Consider the following 26,428-nt stretch of genomic DNA (forward strand, 5'->3'; position numbering starts at 1 on the left):
CCCATCGCCATCATCTCATCCCATCGCCATCATCTCATCCCATCGCCATCATCAGATCCCATCGCCATCATCAGATCCCATCGCCATCAACAGATCCCATCGCCCTCATCAGATCCCATCGCCCTCATCTCATCCCATCGCCCTCATCTCATCCCATCACCCTGATCTGATCCCACCGCCCTCATCAGATCACATCATCCTCATCAGATCCCATCGCCCTCATCAGATCCCACCGCCCTCATCAGATCCCACCGCCCTCATCTGATCCCATCGCCCTCATCAGATCCCACCGCCCTCATCAGATCCCACCGCCCTCATCAGATCCCACCGCCCTCATCAGATCCCACCGCCCTCATCAGATCCCACCGCCCTCATCAGATCCCACCGCCCTCATCTGATCACATCGCCCTCATCAGATCCCACCGCCCTCATCAGATCCCACTGCCCTCATCTGATCCCACCGCCCTCATCACATCCCATCGCCCTCATCAGATCCCATCGCCCTCATCAGATCCCATCGCCCTCATCAGATCCCATCGCCCTCATCAGATCCCATCGCCATCATCAGATCCCACCGCCCTCATCACATCCCATCGCCCTCATCAGATCCCATCGCCATCATCAGATCCCATCGCCATCATCTTGTCCTGTCACCCTTTTTTTCATCAGTGTTTCTCTTACATTGTTTCTAGTTGTATCTATCAGTTCTGATCATACAAGGTACAAAGCCCCGCCCACTGCGCCTCATTAGTACATTACAAGTCACCCGGCATCATAGAGCTTTGTTCACACTGGCATCTTGCCTTCTGTTGGGCATCATCGTGCTCGATCTGACGCATATGTAGAATATGACTAGGAATATGTCTGGGGTGCAGGGGTCACTGTGTATTGGCTGGGAGGTAGAGGGGAAATGTTCTGCAGAGGTCAGTGATGTAATAACCTGCAGGATATATCACTGTGTATCTGGCAGGTGGTAGGGGGGACAGTGCAACGATCTGCAGATCTGTGGAGAAGTCAGTGAGCTCTCCTGCAGACTGTTACACCACTGGCCTAACTTGAGATCTGCAGAACATTACTGTGTATCCTGTGGTGTAATAATCTGCAGGATGTTTATCTACGGATCTGTGGAGGGAGCAATGTTCTGCATCTGGATATATCAACATGGAGGATAAATCCGCTGCTTCCTCCTCGGGGATCACTCAGGATTTGGCATCGGGGAACATAAAATTTGGAAACAAAGATTTTCCAGACATTAAGTATCAATGACCCCAAAAAAGTCAGAAGTGAAGAAGAGACGCTGTGTGGAAGGGGGGGCTCAGTACTGCAGCACATGGGGCCCTCAGGGGCATCGGACCACAACCCAGAGGGCTCAGTCCGGAGAGCAGGAAGGGGGGAGATTACTGCAGGCTACACGGTCAGGACCAGAGAAGAGGAAGGAGCAGAGACAGAACCAGAGGAGAGGAGGGAGCAGAGACAGGACCAGAGGAGAGGAGGGAGCAGAGACAGAACCAGAGCAGAGGAGGGAGCAGAGACAGAACCAGAGGAGAGGAGGGAGCAGAGACAGAACCAGAGGAGAGGAGGGAGCAGAGACAGAACCGGAGGAGAGGAGGGAGCAGAGACAGAACCGGAGGAGAGGAGGGAGCAGAGACAGAACCGGAGGAGAGGAGGGAGCAGAGACAGAACCAGAGGAAAGGAGGGAGCAGAGACAGAACCAGAGGAGAGGAGGGAGCAGAGACAGAACCAGAGGAGAGGAGGGAGCAGAGACAGAACCAGAGGAGAGGAGGGAGCAGAGACAGAACCAGAGGAGAGGAGGGAACAGAGACAGAACCAGAGGAGAGGAGGGAGCAGAGACAGAACCAGAGGAGAGGAGGGAGCAGAGACAGAACCAGAGGAGAGGAGGATGTGAGACAGAACCAGAGGAGAGGAGGGAGCAGAGACAGAACCAGAGGAGAGGAGGGAGCAGAGACACAACCAGAGGAGAGGAGGATGTGAGACAGAACCAGAGGAGAGGAGGGAGCAGAGACAGAACCAGAGGAGAGGAGGGAGCAGAGACAGAACCAGAGGAGAGGAGGGAGCAGAGACACAACCAGAGGAGAGGAGGGAGCAGAGACAGAACCAGAGGAGAGGAGGGAACAGAGACAGAACCAGAGGAGAGGAGGGAGCAGAGACAGAACCAGAGGAGAGGAGGGAGCAGAGACAGAACCAGAGGAGAGGAGGATGTGAGACACAACCAGAGGAGAGGAGGATGTGAGACACAACCAGAGGAGAGGAGGGAGCAGAGACAGAACCAGAGGAGAGGAGGGAGCAGAGACACAACCAGAGGAGAGGAGGGAGCAGAGACAGAACCAGAGGAGAGGAGGGAGCAGAGACAGAACCAGAGGAGAGGAGGGAGCAGAGACAGAACCAGAGGAGAGGAGGGAGCAGAGACAGAACCAGAGGAGAGGAGGGAGCAGAGACAGAACCAGAGGAGAGGAGGGAGCAGAGACAGAACCAGAGGAGAGGAGGGAGCAGAGACACAACCAGAGGAGAGGAGGGAGCAGAGACACAACCAGAGGAGAGGAGGGAGCAGAGACACAACCAGAGGAGAGGAGGGAGCAGAGACAGAACCGGAGGAGAGGAGGGAGCAGAGACAGAACCGGAGGAGAGGAGGGAGCAGAGACAGAACCGGAGGAGAGGAGGGAGCAGAGACAGAACCGGAGGAGAGGAGGGAGCAGAGACAGAACCGGAGGAGAGGAGGGAGCAGAGACAGGAAGAAAGGAAAAGAGAATCAGGAGATGGAAAGCAGAGACACAACCAGAGCAGAGGAGGGAGCAGAGACAGAACCAGAGGAGAGGAGGGAGCAGATACACAACCAGAGGAGAGGAGGGAGCAGAGACACAACCAGAGGAGAGGAGGGAGCAGATACACAACCAGAGGAGAGGAGGGAGCAGAGACAGAACCAGAGGAGAGGAGAGAGCAGAGACAGAACCAGAGGAGAGGAGGGAGCAGAGACAGAACCAGAGGAGAGGAGGGAGCAGAGACAGAACCAGAGGAGAGGAGGGAGCAGAGACAGAACCAGAGGAGAGGAGGGAGCAGAGACAGAACCAGAGGAGAGGAGGGAGCAGAGACAGAACCAGAGGAGAGGAGGGAGCAGAGACAGAACCGGAGGAGAGACACGGAGACATGAGCAGAGACACAACCAGAGGAGAGGAGGGAGCAGAGACAGAACCAGAGGAGAGGAGGGAGCAGAGACAGAACTAGAGCAGAGGAGGGAGCAGAGACAGAACCAGAGGAGAGGAGGGAGCAGAGACACAACCAGAGGAGAGGAGAGAGCAGAGACAGAACCGGAGGAGAGACACGGAGACATGAGCAGAGACACAAGCAGAGCAGAGACAGGACATGGAGGGGCAGAGGCCGGGCGAGGATTTGCTCTGTTCCTCTCTGATCTGGGGTGTCAGGCATTAGACGTAGGGTTTCACAGGGTCCTGATATTTAGGGTGCGGTCACACGTTGCGTTTGCCGCATGTGTTTAAAAACGCATTGGAATAACTGAAGAGTGAATTGCCTAATTAAACAGCTGTTAACATGTGTGTTTACAAAATGCTACAGTTAACGCATTGTTAACGTGTGTGTTAACATCGCGGTTAACACATACTTTTGTTATCACAATGTTAACATTTGCGTTTTGTAAACACAGGTGTTAACAGCTGTTTAATTAGGCAATCACAATCCGCTTTGTGGAGGTTTTAGGTGCAGTTTTGTCAATTCCACAGGTGAAAGACATGAACAGAACGGGTGAATTTGATTTTGCAGGAGAAAGCTGTTCCACAAATGTCATTCACCTGTTAATTTGATGTATTTCACTGGTTAAAATAAGTAATACCACCTGAACCAACCCAAAACTCATTGCCATGCAGTTTTAACTGCAACGTGTGACCGCACCCTTAGGAAGCAGCTGTTTAGTCTTTTGGATGTTGATGAGTCTAAGGAATGACTGCTACTCCTCCCCTTCCCTCCGGGGGGCGCTGCTTCTCTTCTGCCGCCTTTATGTCAGTACTAGATGCTTTCCTCTTGTACAATTACCATGACCAGTGATGGGGGCAATGATGGTGGTCTCTCATGGTCTATGGTGGTCTCTTGTGGACCCTCGTGGTCTCTCATGCTTTCTCGTGGTCTCTCATGGCACGTGGCTGGGTGTCAGTCCTATGTAATTGTGGGGTGACCTGAGCGCTGCCCCCGCTGACCTCCCCGTATAATCTTCTTGTCTTCTCTTCTTGGTTTTGCAGATTTCCACATCTGAGGACGGCAGAGTCGTCTCCCCGGGAGCAGCGCACAGCACATGAGCTCCCGGCCGCACAGAGGAACACAAGGTACCATCATCCCTGACCCCAGGAGCTCACAATCTAATCTCCCCATCACACACAATGGCCACATGTATCAGAACCAGTGCGGGGGGGGCGGCAGCTGCACCCATCATACCCCTCCTAGAGACAGACAACACCTGTATATTATTGTGTCTGCTCCAGTTATTATCCCCCCGGGGTGTAATGGCTGATAACAGAGAGTAATAGATTGTATCCCCCCCTGTACAGTCTCCTCTCCCCGGGATGTAATGGCTGATAACAGAGAGTAATAGATTGTATTCCCCTGTACAGTCTCCTCTCCCCGGGATGTAATGGCTGATAACAGAGAGTAATAGATTGTATCCCCCCCTGTACAGTCTCCTCTCCCCGGGGTGTAATGGCTGATAACAGAGAGTAATAGATTGTATCCCCCCTGTACAGTCTCCTCTCCCCGGGATGTAATGGCTGATAACAGAGAGTAATAGATTGTATCCCCCCTGTACAGTCTCCTCTCCCCGGGGTGTAATGGCTGATAACAGAGAGTAATAGATTGTATCCCCCCCTGTACAGTCTCCTCTCCCCGGGGTGTAATGGCTGATAACAGAGAGTAATAGATTGTATCCCCCCTGTACAGTCTCCTCTCCACCTCCTTGCTGTCTCTCTCCTCGCTCCCGATCTCTGTAATCCCGGGGATTACAGGGGTAATGGTGGATGTGGTGGACTCCCTGCAGGTGTGGGGGTTGCTGAGGGGTCAGTGCGGTTACGGGGCCCCGGGGTCTGTCTTGTTAATGTCATCACTTAGTGACTGGATCCATCAGTCGCCTTCACCCGAGACGTCTCCACAGCAAATTCACAGAGAGATCGTACAAGGTATAATAATCCAAGGTAGATCTTTACAAAATCTAGGGGAGTACCCTGCTGTGCTCTGTGCTGGAGAGATGAGTAATCAGACCTCACACTGCTGTGCTCTGTGCTCTCTGCAGCCAGTGTTATATATTGTCCCTGGAGAGATGTGTAATCAGACCTCACACTGCTGTGCTCTGTGCTCTCTGCAGCCAGTGTTATATATTGTCCCTGGAGAGATGTGTAATCAGACCTCACACTGCTGTGCTCTGTGCTCTCTGCAGCCAGTGTTATATATTGTCCCTGGAGAGATGTGTAATCAGACCTCACACTGCGGTGCTCTGTACTCTCTGTAGCCAGTGTTATGTATTGTCCCTGGAGAGATGTGTAATCAGACCTCACACTGCTGTGCTCTGTGCTCTCTGCAGCCAGTGTTATGTACTGTCCCTGGAGAGATGTGTAATCAGACCTCACACTGCTGTGCTCTGTGCTCTCTGCAGCCAGTGTTATGTACTGTCCCTGGAGAGATGTGTAATCAGACCTCACACTGCTGTGCTCTGTGCTCTCTGCAGCCAGTGTTATGTATTGTACCTGGAGAGATGTGTAATCAGACCTCACACTGCTGTGCTCTGTGCTCTCTGCAGCCAGTGTTATGTATTGTACCTGGAGAGATGTGTAATCAGACCTCACACTGCTGTGCTCTGTGCTCTCTGCAGCCAGTGTTATGTATTGTCCCTGGAGAGATGTGTAATCAGACCTCACACTGCTGTGCTCTGTGCTCTCTGCAGCCAGTGTTATGTATTGTCCCTGGAGAGATGTGTAATCGGACCTCACACTGCTGTGCTCTGTGCTCTCTGCAGCCAGTGTTATGTATTGTCCCTGGAGAGATGTGTAATCAGACCTCACACTGCTGTGCTCTCTGCAGCCAGTGTTAGGTATTGTCCCTGGAGAGATGTGTAATCAGACCTCACACTGCTGTGCTCTGTGCTCTCTCCAGCCAGTGTTATGTATTGTCCCTGGAGAGATGTGTAATCAGACCTCACACTGCTGTGCTCTCTGCAGCCAGTGTTAGGTATTGTCCCTGGAGAGATGTGTAATCATACCTCACACTGCTGTGCTCTGTGCTCTCTCCAGCCAGTGTTATGTATTGTCCCTGGAGAGATGTGTAATCAGACCTCACACTGCTGTGCTCTCTGCAGCCAGTGTTAGGTATTGTCCCTGGAGAGATGTGTAATCATACCTCACACTGCTGTGCTCTGTGCTCTCTGCAGCCAGTGTTATGTATTCTCCCTGGAGAGATGTGTAATCAGACCTCACACTGCTGTGCTCTGTACTCCCTGCAGCCAGTGTTATGTATTGTCCCTGGAGAGATGTGTAATCAGACCTCACACTGCTGTGCTCTGTGCTCTCTGCAGCCAGTGTTATGTATTGTCCCTGGAGAGATGTGTAATCAGACCTCACACTGCTGTGCTCTGTGCTCTCTGCAGCCAGTGTTATGTACTGTCCCTGGAGAGATGTGTAATCAGACCTCACACTGCTGTGCTCTGTGCTCTCTGCAGCCAGTGTTATGTATTGTCCCTGGAGAGATGTGTAATCAGACCTCACACTGCTGTGCTCTGTGCTCTCTGCAGCCAGTGTTATGTATTGTCCCTGGAGAGATGTGTAATCAGACCTCACACTGCTGTGCTCTGTGCTCTCTGCAGCCAGTGTTATGTACTGTCCCTGGAGAGATGTGTAATCAGACCTCACACTGCTGTGCTCTGTGCTCTCTGCAGCCAGTGTTATGTATTGTCCCTGGAGAGATGTGTAATCAGACCTCACACTGCTGTGCTCTGTGCTCTCTGCAGCCAGTGTTATGTATTGTCCCTGGAGAGATGTGTAATCAGACCTCACACTGCTGTGTTCTGTGCTATTTGCAGCCAGTGTTCTGTATTGTCCCTGGAGAGATGTGTAATCAGACCTCACACTGCTGTGCTCTGTGCTCTCTGCAGCCAGTGTTATGTATTGTCCCTGGAGAGATGTGTAATCAGACCTCACACTGCTGTGCTCTCTGCAGCCAGTGTTATGTATTGTCCCTGGAGAGATGTGTAATCGGACCTCACACTGCTGTGCTCTGTGCTCTCTGCAGCCAGTGTTATGTATTGTTCCTGGAGAGATGTGTAATCAGACCTCACACTGCTGTGCTCTGTGCTCTCTGCAGCCAGTGTTATGTACTGTCCCTGGAGAGATGTGTTCTCACACTGCTGTGCTCTGTGCTCCCTGATTACCCATCTCTCCAGGGACGGTACATGACACCTGCTGACAGCCTCCTTTCATAGTTTTGGTGCAGTGTGTCAGGTGTCTGGTGAGTTCTCACAGCTGAGGTCTGGTTACAGTGTAACAGCGGAGATTGTCTGCACTGCTGATACATTGTAGAGATATTGAACATGAAGAATTAGAAGTCCGGTTGGTTCTGGGATATTGTATTGGGGGCTCCTGGCATCGCTGGCTGCGCCCTCGTGATGGGTCCCTGCGCGGGGATGGGCGCTGCCAGGTTGTGCTGATTGCAGGATTTGGTGGCAGTGGACCTCATTGCCCACGCGCCAGCCTCAGGATGGGCGGCAGTATGGCGCGGCTATTCATGCCAGGCTGTCTGCAGGTGTCACTGCTCCTCTGCCAAGCTGTCTGCCCGCTCTGCCAGTGCAATCATTATGCATCCCTCCCCCGCCCTCCCCATAAAGGGTTAATCAGCGCTGTTTGGCATCTTGCCCATCAGTTTGGCGCTCATATACGGGCGGCACATGACACCCCTCCCCCACCCCCCTCCCCGATCCTCCTCTCCTGGACATTACATGCATCAGTCATCACTGTAGTTCTGTTCATGAACCAGGAGGCTCAGGATGAACCTGAATATATAGATCGGGCATCATGTCCTTCGGGCTGGGGGATGTCCTCTGCCCCATGTGTCCAAATATGTGACCCCAGATCTCACCTCCAGGATGGACCATGTGCCCGGACTGCTGGGGTCTCTGTACATCATGGGATTATTACACATGTCTCCCAGCTCCTCCTGGACTTTCGTGGTCTCCTCCTGGTACCACCCACACTGATGCCACGTGTAGCCTAAAGGTCACGCCTCAGTAGGGGAGACCTCGTCCTGTAGGTCCTGGATTCTTAGACATGTCTTTGAGCATCTTGTGTCCTCCTGGCAGTCTCTGCCTTTTACTGTGACCTCTGTAGGGTTGGATCTTCCTGTAGGTCCTGGGATAAGTCCTGGATTAATAGAGACGTCTTCCAGGATCTTGTGTTCTCCATCGGTTCCTTGGGGACTATATCCCCCCCCCATGTAGGTGTCACATGTGCCCTTCTCCGTTCTGTGACCTCAGTAATGGTGAGATCTTCCTGTAGGTCCAGGGATGAAGTTCTGGATGTTCCAGGATCTTGTGTTCCCCAGATGTTCCTCCTGGACATTGGCTATCTCCTCCTGGCTCGTCCATGTAGATGAAATGTGTGGCCATCCATGATGGTTCCCCCTTCTCTGTGACCTCAGTAACGGTGAGATCTTCCTGTAGGTCCAGGGATGAAGTTCTGGATGTTCCAGGATCTTGTGTTCCCCAGATGTTTCTCCTGGACATTGGCGATCTCCTTCTGGCACCTCCATGTAGATGAAATGTGTGGCCATCCATGATGGTTCCCCCTTCTCTGTGACCTCAGTAATGGTGAGATTTTCCTGTAGACCTTGGGATGACCTCCTGGACCCTTCAGTTGTTCCTCTTGGCACCTTATGCCATGTGTGCTCCTCTGCTTAGCCCTGCCCTGGGACCTCCATAGTGCTGAAATCTACATGTGGGTCCTGGGAGTAAGTTCTGGCTTCTTCCAGACATTTCCAGCATCTTGTGTCCTCCAGTTGTTCCAAGAAGATACTTACCATCTACCTGTAGATCCTATGATGAAGTTCTGGATTATTAAAGACTTCTTCCAGCATCTTGTCTTTTCCAGCTGTTCCCCCTGGACCGTGGTGGTCTCCTCTGTGCATCACCAGGTAGAGGTAACTCTCTAATGTGTTTATCACCTGCTCTGTGACCTGTTATGGTGAGATCTTCCTGTAGATCCTAGGTTGAAGTTCTAAATCCTTAAAGGTATCCTCCATATAGATGCTATCTGCACCCCTCTCTAGAAGTTCCCCTTACACTGTGACTCCTGAAATGTTGAGGTCCTCCTGTAGATCCTGGGAGGACATCATGGTCTCTCTGAGACGTCTTCCATCATGTGGTCTCCAGATGTTCCTCGTGGACATATCAACCACACATGCCCCTCCATCTGATGGTCACCCTTGGTTCTGTTACCTCTTCCTGTACATCCTGGGATGAAGTTCTGGATAATTAGTCATCTTCCAGGATCTTGGGTTCTCCAGCTATTCCTTGTGGACAGTGGTGGTAGACTCCACAGGAGATGTCACATGTGCCCCTCTTTGGGTGAGATCTTCGTGTACGTCCTGAGATGAAGTTCTGGCTTCTTGGTGAGTTCTTCCAGTATCGTGTGCCCCCAGATATTCCTCTTGGATGGTGATGGTCTGCTCCTTGGACCTCCATGTAGATGCCACACATGGGCCTCTTTCTGATGGTCACCCTGATGGTAGGATCTTCCAGTATTGTGTGCCCCCAGATGTTCCTCTTGGATGGTGATGGTCTCCTCCTTGGACCTCCATGTAGATGCCACACATGGGCCTCTTTCTGATGGTCACCCTGATGGTAGGATCTTCCAGTATTGTGTGCCCCCAGATGTTCCTCTTGGATGGTGATGGTCTCCTCCTTGGACCTCCATGTAGATGCCACACATGGGCCTCTTTCTGATGGTCACCCTGATGGTAGGATCTTCCAGTATCGTGTGCCCCCAGATGTTCCTCTTGGATGGTGATGGTCTCCTCCTTGGACCTCCATGTAGATGCCACACATGGGCCTCTTTCTGATGGTCACCCTGATGGTAGGATCTTCCAGTATCGTGTGCCCCCAGATGTTCCTCTTGGATGGTGATGGTCTCCTCCTTGGACCTCCATATAGATGCCACACATGGGCTTCTTTCTGATGGTCACCCTGGTGGTTGGATCTTCCAGTATTGTGTGCCCCCAGATGTTACTCTTGGATGGTCTCCTCCTTGGACCTCCATGTAGATGCCACACGTGGGCCTCTTTCTGATGGTCAGCCTGATGGTAGGATCTTCCAGTATCGTGTGCCCCCAGATGTTCCTCTTGGATGGTGATGGTCTCCTCCTTGGACCGCCATGTAGATGCCACACATGGGCCTCTTTCTGATGGTCACCCTGATGGTAGGATCTTCCAGTATTGTGTGCCCCCAGATGTTCCTCTTGGATGGTCTCCTCCTTGGACCTCCATGTAGATGCCACACATGGGCTTCTTTCTGATGGTCACCCTGGTGGTTGGATCTTCCAGTATTGTGTGCCCCCAGATGTTACTCTTGGATGGTCTCCTCCTTGGACCTCCATGTAGATGCCACACGTGGGCCTCTTTCTGATGGTCAGCCTGATGGTAGGATCTTCCAGTATCGTGTGCCCCCAGATGTTCCTCTTGGATGGTGATGGTCTCCTCCTTGGACCGCCATGTAGATGCCACACATGGGCCTCTTTCTGATGGTCACCCTGATGGTAGGATCTTCCAGTATTGTGTGCCCCCAGATGTTCCTCTTGGATGGTCTCCTCCTTGGACCGCCATGTAGATGCCACACATGGGCCTCTTTCTGATGGTCACCCTGATGGTAGGATCTTCCTGTATCGTGTGCCCCCAGATGTTCCTCTTGGATGGTGATGGTCTCCTCCTTGGACCTCCATGTAGATGCCACACATGGGCCTCTTTCTGATGGTCACCCTGATGGTAGGATCTTCCAGTATCGTGTGCCCCCAGATGTTACTCTTGGATGGTGATGGTCTCCTCCTTGGACCTCCATGTAGATGCCACACGTGAGCCTCTTTCTGATGGTCACCCTGATGGTAGGATCTTCCAGTATTGTGTGCCCCCAGATGTTCCTCTTGGATGGTCTCCTCCTTGGACCTCCATGTAGATGCCACACATGGGCCTCTTTCTGATGGTCACCCTGATGGTAGGATCTTCCTGTATCGTGTGCCCCCAGATGTTCCTCTTGGATGGTGATGGTCTCCTCCTTGGACCTCCATGTAGATGCCACACATGGGCCTCTTTCTGATGGTCACCCTGATGGTAGGATCTTCCAGTATCGTGTGCCCCCAGATGTTCCTCTTGGATGGTGATGGTCTCCTCCTTGGACCTCCATATAGATGCCACACATGGGCTTCTTTCTGATGGTCACCCTGGTGGTTGGATCTTCCAGTATTGTGTGCCCCCAGATGTTACTCTTGGATGGTCTCCTCCTTGGACCTCCATGTAGATGCCACACGTGGGCCTCTTTCTGATGGTCACCCTGATGGTAGGATCTTCCAGTATCGTGTGCCCCCAGATGTTCCTCTTGGATGGTGATGGTCTCCTCCTTGGACCGCCATGTAGATGCCACACATGGGCCTCTTTCTGATGGTCACCCTGATGGTAGGATCTTCCAGTATTGTGTGCCCCCAGATGTTCCTCTTGGATGGTCTCCTCCTTGGACCTCCATGTAGATGCCACACATGGGCCTCTTTCTGATGGTCACCCTGATGGTAGGATCTTCCTGTATCGTGTGCCCCCAGATGTTCCTCTTGGATGGTGATGGTCTCCTCCTTGGACCTCCATGTAGATGCCACACATGGGCCTCTTTCTGATGGTCACCCTGATGGTAGGATCTTCCAGTATCGTGTGCCCCCAGATGTTCCTCTTGGATGGTGATGGTCTCCTCCTTGGACCGCCATGTAGATGCCACACATGGGCCTCTTTCTGATGGTCACCCTGATGGTAGGATCTTCCAGTATTGTGTGCCCCCAGATGTTCCTCTTGGATGGTCTCCTCCTTGGACCTCCATGTAGATGCCACACATGGGCCTCTTTCTGATGGTCACCCTGATGGTAGGATCTTCCTGTATCGTGTCCCCCCAGATGTTCCTCTTGGATGGTGATGGTCTCCTCCTTGGACCTCCATGTAGATGCCACACGTGAGCCTCTTTATGATGGTCACCCTGCTGGTAGGATCTTCCTGTAGGTCCTGCGATGAAGTCTTGGTCCTTAGAGACAACTTTCAGCTTTTGGTGTCCCCCTGCACTATGACCTTGGGTGGTTATTATGAATGGGGCGGAGTTTTGGGGGCAGTGCGGGGGTTAATGGCTGGGATTCAGCCTATTATTGACATTCCTCTCCCACCTCGCGGAGCTCTTATTAAACCCTCGGAAAGTCTTATTTTGGAATCCGCTGGAGAATGCTGCACCCGTCTGCATCCATTAGGCTGATACGGGGAGAGCGCGTCCAGACGTCTGCCGGAGCCAAAGCCCATTAACCCCCCGCTGTCCGGAGTGTGATAAAACACGCAGTTTCTCCGTTTTCTCCTCGTAGTGCGGTGGGTCAGTCTGTAGGGTATCCACGGGCAATGCCCAGCGGCATCAGGGGGGCACCACAGTCACTTACAGGTGTCACCAGGACCCCATCCCCCGGACCGAATGTAGATCATGTGATGTGTGAGGACTGAACCCCAAAACACTCCCCATCCTCTGCTGCTGCCGATACAAGAGGCAGAGAACCAGCAACAGCCGCATAATGTATCGTATATAATGTATCATCAAACCTCCAGCCTCTAGATGTACAAGAAGAATGGGGGAACCTCCAGCCTCTAGATGTACAGAGAAGAATGGAGGAACCTCCAGCCTCTAGATGTACAAGAAGAATGGGGGAACCTCCAGCCTCTAGATGTACAGAGAAGAATGGAGGAACCTCCAGCCTCTAGATGTACAGAGAAGAATGGGGGAACCTCCAGCCTCTAGATGTACAGAGAAGAATGGGGGAACCTCCAGCCTCTAGATGTACAGAGAAGAATGGAGGAAGCTCCAGCCTCTAGATGTACAGAGAAGAATGGGGGAACCTCCAGCCTCTAGATGTACAGAGAAGAATGGGGGAACCTCCAGCCTCTAGATGTACAGAGAAGAATGGAGGAACCTCCAGCCTCTAGATGTACAGAGAAGAATGGAGGAACCTCTAGCCTCTAGATGTACAGAGAAGAATGGGGGAACCTCCAGCCTCTAGATGTACAAAGAAGAATGGGGGAACCTCCAGCCTCTAGATGTACAGAGAAGAATGGGGGAACCTCCAGCCTCTAGATGTACAGAGAAGAATGGAGGAACCTCTAGCCTCTAGATGTACAGAGAAGAATGGGGGAACCTCCAGCCTCTAGATGTACAAAGAAGAATGGGGGAACCTCCAGCCTCTAGATGTACAGAGAAGAATGGGGGAACCTCCAGCCTCTAGATGTACAGAGAAGAATGGGGGAACCTCCAGCCTCTAGATGTACAGAGAAGAATGGGAGGAACCTCCAGCCTCTAGATTTACCAAGAAGAATGGGGGAACCTCCAGCCTCTAGATGTACAAAGAAGAATGGGGGAACCTCCAGCCTCTAGATGTACAGAGAAGAATGGGGGAACCTCCAGCCTCTAGATGTACAAAGAAGAATGGGGGAACCTCCAGCCTCTAGATGTACAGAGAAGAATGGGGGAACCTCCAGCCTCTAGATGTACAGAGAAGAATGGGGGAACCTCCAGCCTCTAGATGTACAGAGAAGAATGGAGGAACCTCCAGCCTCTAGATGTACAGAGAAGAATGGAGGAACCTCCAGCCTCTAGATGTACAGAGAAGAATGGAGGAACCTCCAGCCTCTAGATGTACAGAGAAGAATGGGGGAACCTCCGGCCTCTAGATGTACAGAGAAGAATGGAGGAACCTCCAGCCTCTAGATGTACCAAGAAGAATGGGGGAACCTCCAGCCTCTAGATGTACAGAGAAGAATGGGGGAACCTCCAGCCTCTAGATGTACAGAGAAGAATGGGGGAACCTCCAGCCTCTAGATGTACAGAGAAGAATGGGGGAACCTCCAGCCTCTAGATGTACAAAGAAGAATGGGGGAACCTCCAGCCTCTAGATGTACAAAGAAGAATGGGGGAACCTCCAGCCTCTAGATGTACAGAGAAGAATGGGGGGAACCTCCAGCCTCTAGATGTACAGAGAAGAATGGGGGGAACCTCCAGCCTCTAGATGTACAAAGAGCAATGGGGGAACCTCCAGCCTCTAGATGTACAGAGAAGAATGGGGGGAACCTCCAGCCTCTAGATGTACAGAGAAGAATGGAGGGAACCTCCAGCCTCTAGATGTACAAAGAGCAATGGGGGAACCTCCAGCCTCTAGATGTACAGAGAAGAATGGAGGAACCTCCAGCCTCTAGATGTACAGAGAAGAATGGGGGGAACCTCCAGCCTCTAGATGTACAGAGAAGAATGGAGGGAACCTCCAGCCTCTAGATGTACAGAGAAGAATGGAGGAACCTCCAGCCTCTAGATGTACAAAGAAGAATGGAGGAACCTCCAGCCTCTAGATGTACAAAGAAGAATGGGGGAACCTCCAGCCTCTAGATGTACAGAGAAGAATGGGGGAACCTCCAGCCTCTAGATGTACAGAGAAGAATGGGGGAACCTCCAGCCTCTAGATGTACAGAGAAGAATGGGGGAACCTCCAGCCTCTAGATGTACAGAGAAGAATGGGGGAACCTCCAGCCTCTAGATGTACAGAGAAGAATGGGGGAACCTCCAGCCTCTAGATGTACAGAGAAGAATGGGGGAACCTCCAGCCTCTAGATGTACAGAGAAGAATGGGGGAACCTCCAGCCTCTAGATGTACAGAGAAGAATGGGGGAACCTCCAGCCTCTAGATAAAGCTGGGAGACCCCCCCCCCCTACAGACCTGTCACTGCGGATACAGAGGGTCCTCGGGGTGGGGGGTGAATACTTGTACACGACACTTGTAGCATTTTCTGTCCTTGATACTTTGTTTCTCCATCACATAAAACATTATTAGATCCTTAGACGTTTGTGTCTGTAACGTTCAGGTGGATGAGTTCAGGGGTGTGAAGACTTTTGCATTCCCCGTCCTGTGTGTTGTGTCTGTAAATTGCTCCTTGTCTGCTGCTTTCCCTCGCTGGAGCTTCGTGTCAGTGTGACCTTTACGGGGCGACGCTTTAATTTCTTCTTTCCGGACGCGTTTGTTGCCGTCTCTTCTGTAAATGTTGCGCCTCCACTCGCTGCTGCGATGAAGGGCGAGCCCCACAAACACCAATTACCTAATGTGACAGAGTAGGACCCCCGCCATGCTGAGGGCACCCATGCCAACCATCGGCACCCGCACTGGGGGTCACCCAGCTTTCCTACAACTAAGTATTTGCAGGGGCACATGGAGGTCTCTCTTCTAGCGCCACCATCAGGCTGATGAGTGTAGATCCGGGGTTGTTGGCGGTCGGGGTGACGCAGTGCTAGAACAATCCCTGGGTCTCATGTCCCCGCTTGGTTGGCGTCTCCGCTCACACGTCGGATCATCTGTCTCCGCTCTGCAGACCCCGGGGGTGAGGGGGGCATTCGTGTAAATGAAGTGCGAGGAACGTGAGCGGTGACGGCTGTGACGCGCGGCGTCTGAGGAATGTGCAGAGCGAGCAGAGCCTTGTCAGGAGCGGCGGTCACCGCGGCCCAGGAATGTCCTCCACCTGGTGACACCTGATGGACTGTCAGGAGCGGAGGGAACGTCCCGGTGGTCACCGCGGTCCTGGAATGTCCTCCACCTGGTGACACCTGATGGACTGTTAGGAGCGGAGGGAACGTCCCGGTGGTCACCGCGGTCCTGGAATGTCCTCCACCTGGTGACACCTGATGGACTGTCAGGAGCGGAGGGAACGTCCCGGTGGTCACCGCGGTCCTGGAATGTCCTCCACCTGGTGACACCTGATGGACTGTCAGGAGCGGAGGGAACGTCCCGGTGGTCACCGCGGCCCAGGAATGTCCTCCACCTGGTGACACCTGATGGACTGTCAGGAGCGGAGGGAACGTCCCGGTGGTCACCGCGCCCCAGGAATGTCCTCCACCTGGTGACACCTGATGGACTGTCAGGAGCGGAGGGAACGTCCCGGTGGTCACCGCGGCCCAGGAATGTCCTCCACCTGATGACACCTGATGGACTGTCAGGAGCGGAGGGAACGTCCCTGTGGTCACCGCGGCCCAGGAATGTCCTCCACCTGGTGACACCTGATGGACTGTCAGGAGCGGAGGGAACATCCCGGGGGTCACCGCGGCCCAGGAATGTCCTCCACCTGATGGACTGTCAGGAGCGGAGGGAACGTCCCGGTGGTCACCGCAGCCCAGGAATGTCCTCCACCTGATGACACCTGATGGACTGTCAGGAGCGGAGGGAACGTCCCGGTGGTCACCGCGGCCCAGGAATGTCCTCCACCTGGTGACACCTGATGGACTGTCAGGAGCTGAGGGAACGTCTCGGTGGTCACCGCGGCCCTGGAATGTCCTCCACCTGGTGACACCTGATGGACTGTCAGGAGCGGAGGGAGCGTCCCGGTGGTCACCGCGGCCCAGGAATGTCCTCCACCTGATGGACTGTCAGGAGCGGAGGGAACGTCCCGGTGGTCACCGCGGCCCAGGAATGTCCTCCACCTGATGGACTGTCAGGAGCGGAGGGAACGTCCCGGTGGTCACCGCGGCCCAGGAATGTCCTCCACCTGGTGACACCTGATGGACTGTCAGGAGCGGAGGGAACGTCCCGGTGGTCACCGCGGCCCAGGAATGTCCTCCACCTGGTGACACCTGATGGACTGTCAGGAGCGGAGGGAGCGTCCCGGTGGTCACCGCGGCCCAGGAATGTCCTCCACCTGGTGACACCTGATGGACTGTCAGGAGCGGAGGGAACGTCCCGGTGGTCACCGCGGCCCAGGAATGTCCTCCACCTGATGACACCTGATGGACTGTCAGGAGCGGAGGGAACGTCCCTGTGGTCACCGCGGCCCAGGAATGTCCTCCACCTGGTGACACCTGATGGACTGTCAGGAGCAGAGGGAACATCCCGGGGGTCACCGCGGCCCAGGAATGTCCTCCACCTGATGGACTGTCAGGAGCGGAGGGAACGTCCCGGTGGTCACCGCGGCCCAGGAATGTCCTCCACCTGATGACACCTGATGGACTGTCAGGAGCGGAGGGAACGTCCCGGTGGTCACCGCGGCCCAGGAATGTCCTCCACCTGGTGACACCTGATGGACTGTCAGGAGCGGAGGGAACGTCCCGGTGGTCACCGCGGCCCAGGAATGTCCTCCACCTGGTGACACCTGATGGACTGTCAGGAGCGGAGGGAACGTCCCGGTGGTCACCGCGGCCCAGGAATGTCCTCCACCTGGTGACACCTGATGGACTGTCAGGAGCGGAGGGAACGTCCCGGTGGTCACCGCGGCCCAGGAATGTCCTCCACCTGGTGACACCTGATGGACTGTCAGGAGCGGAGGGAACGTCCCGGTGGTCACCGCGGCCCAGGAATGTCCTCCACCTGGTGACACCTGATGGACTGTCAGGAGCGGAGGGAACGTCCCGGTGGTCACCGCGGCCCAGGAATGTCCTCCACCTGGTGACACCTGATGGACTGTCAGGAGCGGAGGGAACGTCCCGGTGGTCACCGCGGCCCAGGAATGTCCTCCACCTGGTGACACCTGATGGACTGTCAGGAGCGGAGGGAACGTCCCGGTGGTCACCGCGGCCCAGGAATGTCCTCCACCTGGTGACACCTGATGGACTGTCAGGAGCGGAGGGAACGTCCCGGTGGTCACCGCGGCCCAGGAATGTCCTCCACCTGGTGACACCTGATGGACTGTCAGGAGCGGAGGGAACGTCCCGGTGGTCACCGCGGCCCAGGAATGTCCTCCACCTGGTGACACCTGATGGACTGTCAGGAGCGGAGGGAACGTCCCGGTGGTCACCGCGCCCCAGGAATGTCCTCCACCTGGTGACACCTGATGGACTGTCAGGAGCGGAGGGAACGTCCCGGTGGTCACCGCGGCCCAGGAATGTCCTCCACCTGGTGACACCTGATGGACTGTCAGGAGCGGAGGGAACGTCCCGGTGGTCACCGCGGCCCAGGAATGTCCTCCACCTGGTGACACCTGATGGACTGTCAGGAGAGGAGGGAACGTCCCGGTGGTCACCGCGGCCCAGGAATGTCCTCCACCTGGTGACACCTGATGGACTGTCAGGAGCGCGGCCGCAGGAGGTACATGATGGCTCCTCACTTACCGCCACTGCACCGCAGCAGAACACAATCGTTACTCATAGGATAGAACCTTCTGATATTACTCTCAATGGGGCAGATTTACTTACCCGATCCTGCCCCCCCGGGCCAATTCGCCCCAAAACGGAAATCGTTGGGAAACCCGACGAAAATGCACTCCTGCGGACCCTTAGTAGATGAGCTACAATATCTCTGCTTGCTGCACTCAGCAGTTGTCACCTTACAGACTACAGACAGTGTTATGTATTGTCCCTGGAAAGAGATAAACCTTTGTGTATGTTGTTAGTAGCAGCGGGACTGTGAAATATGGATTTATGTACTAGGGTTGTAGCTCCTCCAAGTGCACTGGGGGTGTGCCCTCACACAGCTGTGCTCTGTGCTCTCGGCAGCCAGTGTGTGGTAAAGCCCTGGAGATATGTATACTCAGACCTTGGTGTATTATTTTAGTAGCAGCAGGATTGTGAAATATGGATTCATATTCCAGGATTGGAGCTTCTCCTAATGCTCTGGGGGTGTATCCTCACTCTGCTGTGCTCTGTGCTCTCTGCAGCCAATGTGTGGTATAGCTCTAGAGATATGTGTAGTCAGACCTTAGTGTATTATTTTAGTAGCAGCAGTACTGTAACATATGGATACATATTCCAGGATTGGAGCTTCTCCTAATATACTGGGGGGTGTATCCTCACCCTGCTGTGCTCTGTGCTCTCTGCAACCAATAGGTCAGTATTGTCCCAGGAGAGATTTGAAATAATACCACTATGTAGCAGCAGAATTGTGGAAAGTACATTGATATTCCAGGATTGTAGGTTCTCCCAGTCCTCACACTGCTGTGCTCTGTTCCTTCCTGTACCTCACTACACCTGGGGTCAGTATCTGCTCCTGGGTTGCAGGGCCTGGCTCTCAGCCTGAGGGTCCTGTGGTCACCGGTGTCGGACCCTCTGCTGCTTCTATCCAGATTAGATCATTATTTTGGGATTTTGTACCTGTCTAATCTTCCAGCTAATTGGGGAGGCTGCGGGACGCGGTGGAGGATCCGGGGAAATTAATTAGTGAATCTGAGCGGCGTTTATCACATTTCTGCTGACACTTCATTCACTCATTAATGTCTATCAGGAGCGGCCACCATCATCGTACAGCGACGCTTCCCAGAATCCGCAGGGCTCCGGAAAATCCCATTATTTAAAGGATTATGGAAATGGGGTGATCGGCAGCGGAACACTAACTGTTCTCACATACGTACGAACCATTGCAACCTCAGCAGATTTCTCCATCACCCTGGGTGATGCTTTGTGACAGTAACTGTAGTCGTAGTCAGATTTCTCTGATGTCATAGATGATGTAATGTAATGGTTACAGTAGTTGGTATAATGTATCCAGGGTGATGGAGAAATCTAACAGTGACTGTAGTCGTAGTCAGATTTCTCTAATGTATTTGTTACTGTAGTCGTTAGATTTCTCCATCATCCTGAGTATATTATAACAGTGACTGTAGTCGTAGTCAGATTTCTCCCTCATCTGTGATTACACATTGTAACAGTGACTGTAGTCGTAGTCAGATTTCTCCTGATATTATAGGTGACGTAATGTAATGGTTACTGCAGTTATTAGATTTCTCCATCATCCTGGGTGATACATTATAACAGTGATTGTAGTCGTAGTCAGATTCTCCATCATCCTGGATACAGTATAACAGTGATTGTAGTCGTAGTCAGACTCTCCATCATCCTGGATACAGTATAACAGTGATTGTAGTCGTAGTCAGATTCTCCATCATCCTGGATACAGTATAACAGTGATTGTAGTCGTAGTCAGATTCTCCATCATCCTGGATATAGTATAACAGTGATTGTAGTCGTAGTCAGATTCTCCATCATCCTGGATACAGTATAACAGTGATTGTAGTCGTAGTCAGATTCTCCATCATCCTGGATACAGTATAACAGTGATTGTAGTCGTAGTCAGATTCTCCATCATCCTGGATACAGTATAACAGTGATTGTAGTCGTAGTCAGACTCTCCATCATCCTGGATACAGTATAACAGTGATTGTAGTCGTAGTCAGATTCTCCATCATCCTGGATACAGTATAACAGTGATTGTAGTCGTAGTCAGATTCTCCATCATCCTGGATATAGTATAACCGTGATTGTAGTCGTAGTCAGATTCTCCATCATCCTGGATACAGTATAACAGTGATTGTAGTCGTAGTCAGATTCTCCATCATCCTGGATACAGTATAACAGTGATTGTAGTCGTAGTCAGACTCTCCATCATCCTGGATACAGTATAACAGTGATTGTAGTCGTAGTCAGATTCTCCATCATCCTGGATACAGTATAACAGTGATTGTAGTCGTAGTCAGATTCTCCATCATCCTGGATATAGTATAACAGTGATTGTAGTCGTAGTCAGATTCTCCATCATCCTGGATACAGTATAACAGTGATTGTAGTCGTAGTCAGACTCTCCATCATCCTGGATATAGTATAACAGTGATTGTAGTCGTAGTCAGATTCTCCATCATCCTGGATACAGTATAACAGTGATTGTAGTCGTAGTCAGATTCTCCATCATCCTGGATACAGTATAACAGTGATTGTAGTCGTAGTCAGACTCTCCATCATCCTGGATACAGTATAACAGTGATTGTAGTCGTAGTCAGACTCTCCATCATCCTGGATACAGTATAACAGTGATTGTAGTCGTAGTCAGATATTTCGCTGCTCCTGGGTGATCCTCTGTATTTTCCATTCTGTATGTAGGGTGACTGCGTTGTAGGACAGTAGTCGTGCGCCGCTCTGTAGGGGGCAGGATGGTGGACGCCTGGGGGCATCAGGGGCTGTTAGCTGTGTGTTTGCCCCCCGCCGTGCGAGTATCAGGACATAGGTGGGCGGCAATAAATCATATTTAGAGGATTAATAATTACACTAAATGTGAATCACAAATAATAAAATGACTACAAATGAGAGAAATCATTGGTTCTGTGATTCCCTGTCCATCCTGAGCCTCCTGCTTCATGTCATATCATGCTGGGTAAATCCTCTCGGCATCTGCAGCTCCTGTATAGAGCGGGTCAGCTGCGGGGTTAACCCTCTCACTGCTGGATACAAGTGGCTTCCATTGTGGCATCAGGCAGTCCTGGTGTCCAGCAGATCGGGAATTAACCCCTAAGCTTCCGGCATGGTGTGAAGTCTCCCAGGGAATGCTGGGAGCTGGGATGTACGGGGTCAGGTATGATCTGTATATGGGGCTGGGAGTTGTAGTGCACACAGGTTGGTGTAGCTTGCAGCGGCAGTCTGCTGGGAGTAGTAGTCTGGCACAGGCTGGTGTAGCTTGCAGCGGCTGTCTGCTGGGAGTAGTAGTCTGGCACAGGCTGGTGTAGCTTGCAGCGGCTGTCTGCTGGGAGTAGTAGTCTGGCACAGGTTGGTGTAGCTTGCAGCGGCTGTCTGCTGGGAGTAGTAGTCTGGCACAGGTTGGTGTAGCTTGCACCGCCAGCCTGCTGGGAGTAGTAGTCTGGCACAGGCTGGTGTAGCTTGCAGCGGCTGGGAGTTGTAGTCGCACAGGCTGGTGTAGCTTGCAGCGGCTGTCTGCTGGGAGTTGTAGTCGCACAGGTTGGTGTAGCTTGCAGCGGCAGTCTGCTGGGAGTTGTAGTCGCACAGGTTGGTGTAGCTTGCAGCGGCAGTCTGCTGGGAGTTGTAGTCGCACAGGTTGGTGTAGCTTGCAGCGGCAGTCTGCTGGGAGTAGTAGTCTGGCACAGGTTGGTGTAGCTTGCAGCGGCTGTTTGCTGGGAGTTGTAGTCGCACAGGTTGGTGTAGCTTGCAGCGGCAGTCTGCTGGGAGTTGTAGTCGCACAGGTTGGTGTAGCTTGCAGCGGCAGTCTGCTGGGAGTTGTAGTCGCACAGGTTGGTGTAGCTTGCAGCGGCAGTCTGCTGGGAGTTGTAGTCGCACAGGTTGGTGTAGCTTGCAGCGGCAGTCTGCTGGGAGTAGTAGTCTGGCACAGGTTGGTGTAGCTTGCAGCGGCTGTCTGCTGGGAGTAGTAGTCTGGCACAGGCTGGTGTAGCTTGTAGCGGCAGTCTGCTGGGAGTAGTAGTCTGGCACAGGTTGGTGTAGCTTGCACCGCCAGCCTGCTGGGAGTAGTAGTCTGGCACAGGCTGGTGTAGCTTGCAGCGGCTGGGAGTTGTAGTCGCACAGGCTGGTGTAGCTTGCAGCGGCTGTCTGCTGGGAGTTGTAGTCACACAGGTTGGTGTAGCTTGCAGCGGCAGTCTGCTGGGAGTTGTAGTCGCACAGGTTGGTGTAGCTTGCAGCGGCAGTCTGCTGGGAGTTGTAGTCGCACAGGTTGGTGTAGCTTGCAGCGGCAGTCTGCTGGGAGTAGTAGTCGCACAGGTTGGTGTAGCTTGCAGCGGCTGCCTGCTGGGAGTAGTAGTCTGGCACAGGTTGGTGTAGCTTGCGGCTGCTGTCTGCTGTGAGTAGTAGTCGCACAGGTCGGTGTAGCTTGCGGCTGCTGTCTTCTGGGAGTTGTAGTCGCACACAGGTTGGTGTAGCTTGCAGCGACTGCCTGCTGGGAGTTGTAGTCGCACAGGTCGGTGTAGCTTGCAGCGGCTGCCTGCTGGGAGTTGTAGTCGCACAGGTTGGTGTAGCTTGCGGCGGCTGCTTGCTGGGAGTAGTAGTCTGGCACAGGCTTGTGTAGCTTGCAGCGGCAGTCTGCTGGGAGTAGTAGTCTGGCACAGGCTGGTGTAGCTTGTAGCGGCAGTCTGCTGGGAGTTGTAGTCTGGCACAGGCTGGTGTAGCTTGCAGCGGCTGCCTGCTGGGAGTTGTAGTCGCACAGGTTGGTGTAGCTTGTAGCGGCAGTCTGCTGGGAGTTGTAGTCGCACAGGTTGGTGTAGCTTGCAGCGGCTGCCTGCTGGGAGTTGTAGTCGCACAGGTTGGTGTAGCTTGCAGCGGCTGCCTGCTGGGAGTTGTAGTCGCACAGGTCGGTGTAGCTTGCAGCGGCTGCCTGCTGGGAGTTGTAGTCGCACAGGTTGGTGTAGCTTGCAGCGGCTGCCTGCTGGGAGTTGTAGTCGCACAGGTTGGTGTAGCTTGCAGCGGCTGCCTGCTGGGAGTTGTAGTCGCGCACAGGTTGGTGTAGCTTGCAGCGGCTGCCTGCTGGGAGTAGTAGTCGCACAGGTTGGTGTAGCTTGCGGCGGCTGCTCTCGTCACTGACATGAGTGGCTCCTATTATCTCGTCTCTTCCTGCCTCCCGTCCAGCCCTGAGCCTGAGCCGGAGCCCCCTCCCCGCTCCGCCAGGAACACGAGCCACACATGCAGCATGCCGGCTCCTGAGCCCTCCACCTAACCCTGCGCTTTGTGTCCCCCAAACAGATGGCAAATCCGCTGACCTCCGCCTGCTGCCTGGTGCTCGCCGCCTGCGTCATGGTCTGTGCTCAGAGACATAGCGAAGGTAAGTGCCGCCCTTCCTTATTACTGACCCTTGTATCGCCATCCTGCAGCGTGGCGCTGTACAGTGCAGGACGGGAAGTCACAGGTGGAAGAGCCCAGGGATTTCTCCATCATCCAGGGCGATACATTGTAACGAAAATTGTACTCGCTGTCAGATTCTACATCATCCTGGGGGATACATTGTAACAGTGATTGTAGTCGTAGTCGGATTTCTCCATCATCCTGGGAGATATATTGTAACAGTGATTGTAGTCGTAGTCAGATTTCTCCATCATCCTGGGGGATACATTGTGACAGTGATTGTAGTCGTAGTCAGATTTCTCCATCATCCTGGGAGATATATTGTAACATTGATTGTAGTCGTAGTCAGATTTCTCCATCATACTGTGGGATACATTGTAACAGTGATCGTAGTCGTAGTCAGATTCTCCATCATTCTGGGGGATGTGTTGTATCTCAGCCACAGGAGCTGACAATCTGATACAAGTCACAGGTCGGCTTGAACCATGAGGTGCAGCAAGATGATAGAGATGATGCTCCAGAGAAGGAAAGGATCTGGAACTTTGTGTTTCACCAGTGTCAAAATCTTTTGCTTGCTGTCAATGAATGGAAAGTAAAAAAAAATTCCATCCTGAAGCCAGAACCAACACAGCTGAGGTTTTGTTACAATTGTATCCACTGTACACATCAGCTGTAAACACTCACGTTACCATGTATCAGTGCAGGCACCTCGCTAAACTGCCTTGATGGGAGACCACTGTGACGGACCCTCAGCTGTGTGACTGGTGCTGTTTACATTCGCCAAGCAGAGTCACAGGAGGACGTCACCCCCCCCCCCCTCCCCGATGACCTCCGCTGTGACCTCATCATCCACAGGGACACGTCCAGATGTCATAGGGTAATGCCTTGCAGCAGTCTAGTGCTCCCTGTTATCAGCCACTGCAGGCCTGGTGCAAACAGATCCAATGGATATGGAGAAGAACTGTGACTACAGACCTGGACGTGAGGGGAGGATGATGTAACCTCAGCTTTAGATGTGACTAGAGTATCACAAAACAGAGTATACGGCATGATGTAACCGATGGATGGTGAAGGCAGCTCTGGATGTGACTAGAGTGAAAGACTTTATACTGTAACAAAAATGGTGTATATGCAGCTTCAGTTGTAACTATAGTATAAGAAAGGATGCATGAGGAGAATGCAGCTCTGGATGTGATCGGAGTATAATAGAGATATAACAGTAGAAATGTACATGCAGCTTTGGATGGGATCGGAGTATAATAGTGATATAACAGTAGAAATGTACATGCAGCTCTGGATGTGATCGGAGTATAAAATAGATATAAAATTAGAATTGTACATGAAGCTTTGGAGGTGATCGGAGTATAATACAGATATTACAGTAGAATTGTACATGCAGCTCTGGATGTGTTCGGAGTATATTACAGATATAACAATAGAAATGTACATGCAGCTTTAGAGGCGATCAGAGTATAATACAGATATAACTGTACAATTGTACATGCTGCTCTGGATGTGATTGGAGTATAATATAGATATAATAGTAGAATTGTACATGCAGCTCTGGCTGTGAATAGAGTTTATTAGCCTGATCAGTGACACATGCAGCTCTGGAGGTGATCAGAGTATAATATAGATATTACTGTACATGCAGCTTTGGAGGTGATCAGAGTATATTACAGATATAACAGTAGAATTGTACATGCAGCTCTGGATGTGAATAGAGTTTATGAGGCTGATCAGTGACTAATGTGCAGCTCTGGATGTGACTAAGGTATAAAACATGATATAATCTCTGTAAGATGTCAGAGATCACACGGAGCGGGGGCGACATGTACCCCTCCAGCTGTGGGGGGCCATAGGGGGGGCTGCCCTCCACTCATGTGTATTCACAGACTACACCATATCATGGCTCTGCACTAGACCAGGATTTCGACATTTAACCCCTTAGACCACCAGGATATGGACATTTAACCCCTCCGACCACCAGGGACAGAAGTTTTAACCCTTTAACTGCCTGCGATGTGACTGTTGGGAGTTGTAGTCCGCCGGTGCACTGATAATCCAATCATCCGCTGCAGGAGATGGATGGCTGCTGAGGCCGATCGATACTTGGACAGGAAACATGGCAGACAGGGAAGCCGTCCTCCCGCATGGTGCTGCGCCGTCTGCCTGTGATGCCATTGTCTCCAGGCCTGTAATATCAATCACTCGCGTCCCACGCTAAACGCTGCACCAGACAGATCAGGATGGACAATGACCCTGTGATGGCAGGAAACCACCACAATCAAACTGATACATTGTGACGTCACTGGGGGTCATCTCCTCAGCGACCTCCTGACCCCCAGAGATCTCCTCCCCCCGATGAAACCGCAGATGCAGTGTCGTTACTATCTCTGGATATTTTTTTTTTTCCTAAATGAATGAACAGAGGAGGAGGCGCCATACGTATGCAAATGTGCAAATACATTTCACCAGAAATCCCTAAATTAATCCAGACCCCAGACCAGAGCCCTAAACTGATATAGACCCCAGACCAGAGAACAAAACTAATACAGACCAAAGACCAGAGCC

At 52.6% G+C, this 26,428-nt stretch overlaps 1 protein-coding gene across 8 annotated transcripts in view; it reads left to right on the forward strand.

The window, feature by feature from the left end:
* The window catches only part of CNTFR (ciliary neurotrophic factor receptor), a 313,015-nt gene that overhangs the window by 158,634 nt on the left and 127,953 nt on the right, over positions 1-26,428 (forward strand). For 4 of the 8 annotated variants that reach the window (XM_072132724.1, XM_072132725.1, XM_072132727.1 and 1 more), the window contains 2 exons: positions 4,266-4,349; positions 23,756-23,834. In XM_072132724.1, coding sequence (XP_071988825.1) covers positions 23,756-23,834 — 79 coding nt within the window. In that variant the 5' untranslated portion in view covers positions 4,266-4,349. The remainder of the gene's footprint in view (positions 1-4,265; positions 4,350-23,755; positions 23,835-26,428) is intronic. The other 4 variants (XM_072132728.1, XM_072132732.1, XM_072132729.1 and 1 more) reach the window with 1 other exon arrangement.

The sequence above is a fragment of the Engystomops pustulosus genome, chromosome 1 (assembly GCF_040894005.1).
Source record: "Engystomops pustulosus chromosome 1, aEngPut4.maternal, whole genome shotgun sequence".
Classification (NCBI taxonomy): Eukaryota; Metazoa; Chordata; class Amphibia; order Anura; family Leptodactylidae; genus Engystomops; species Engystomops pustulosus.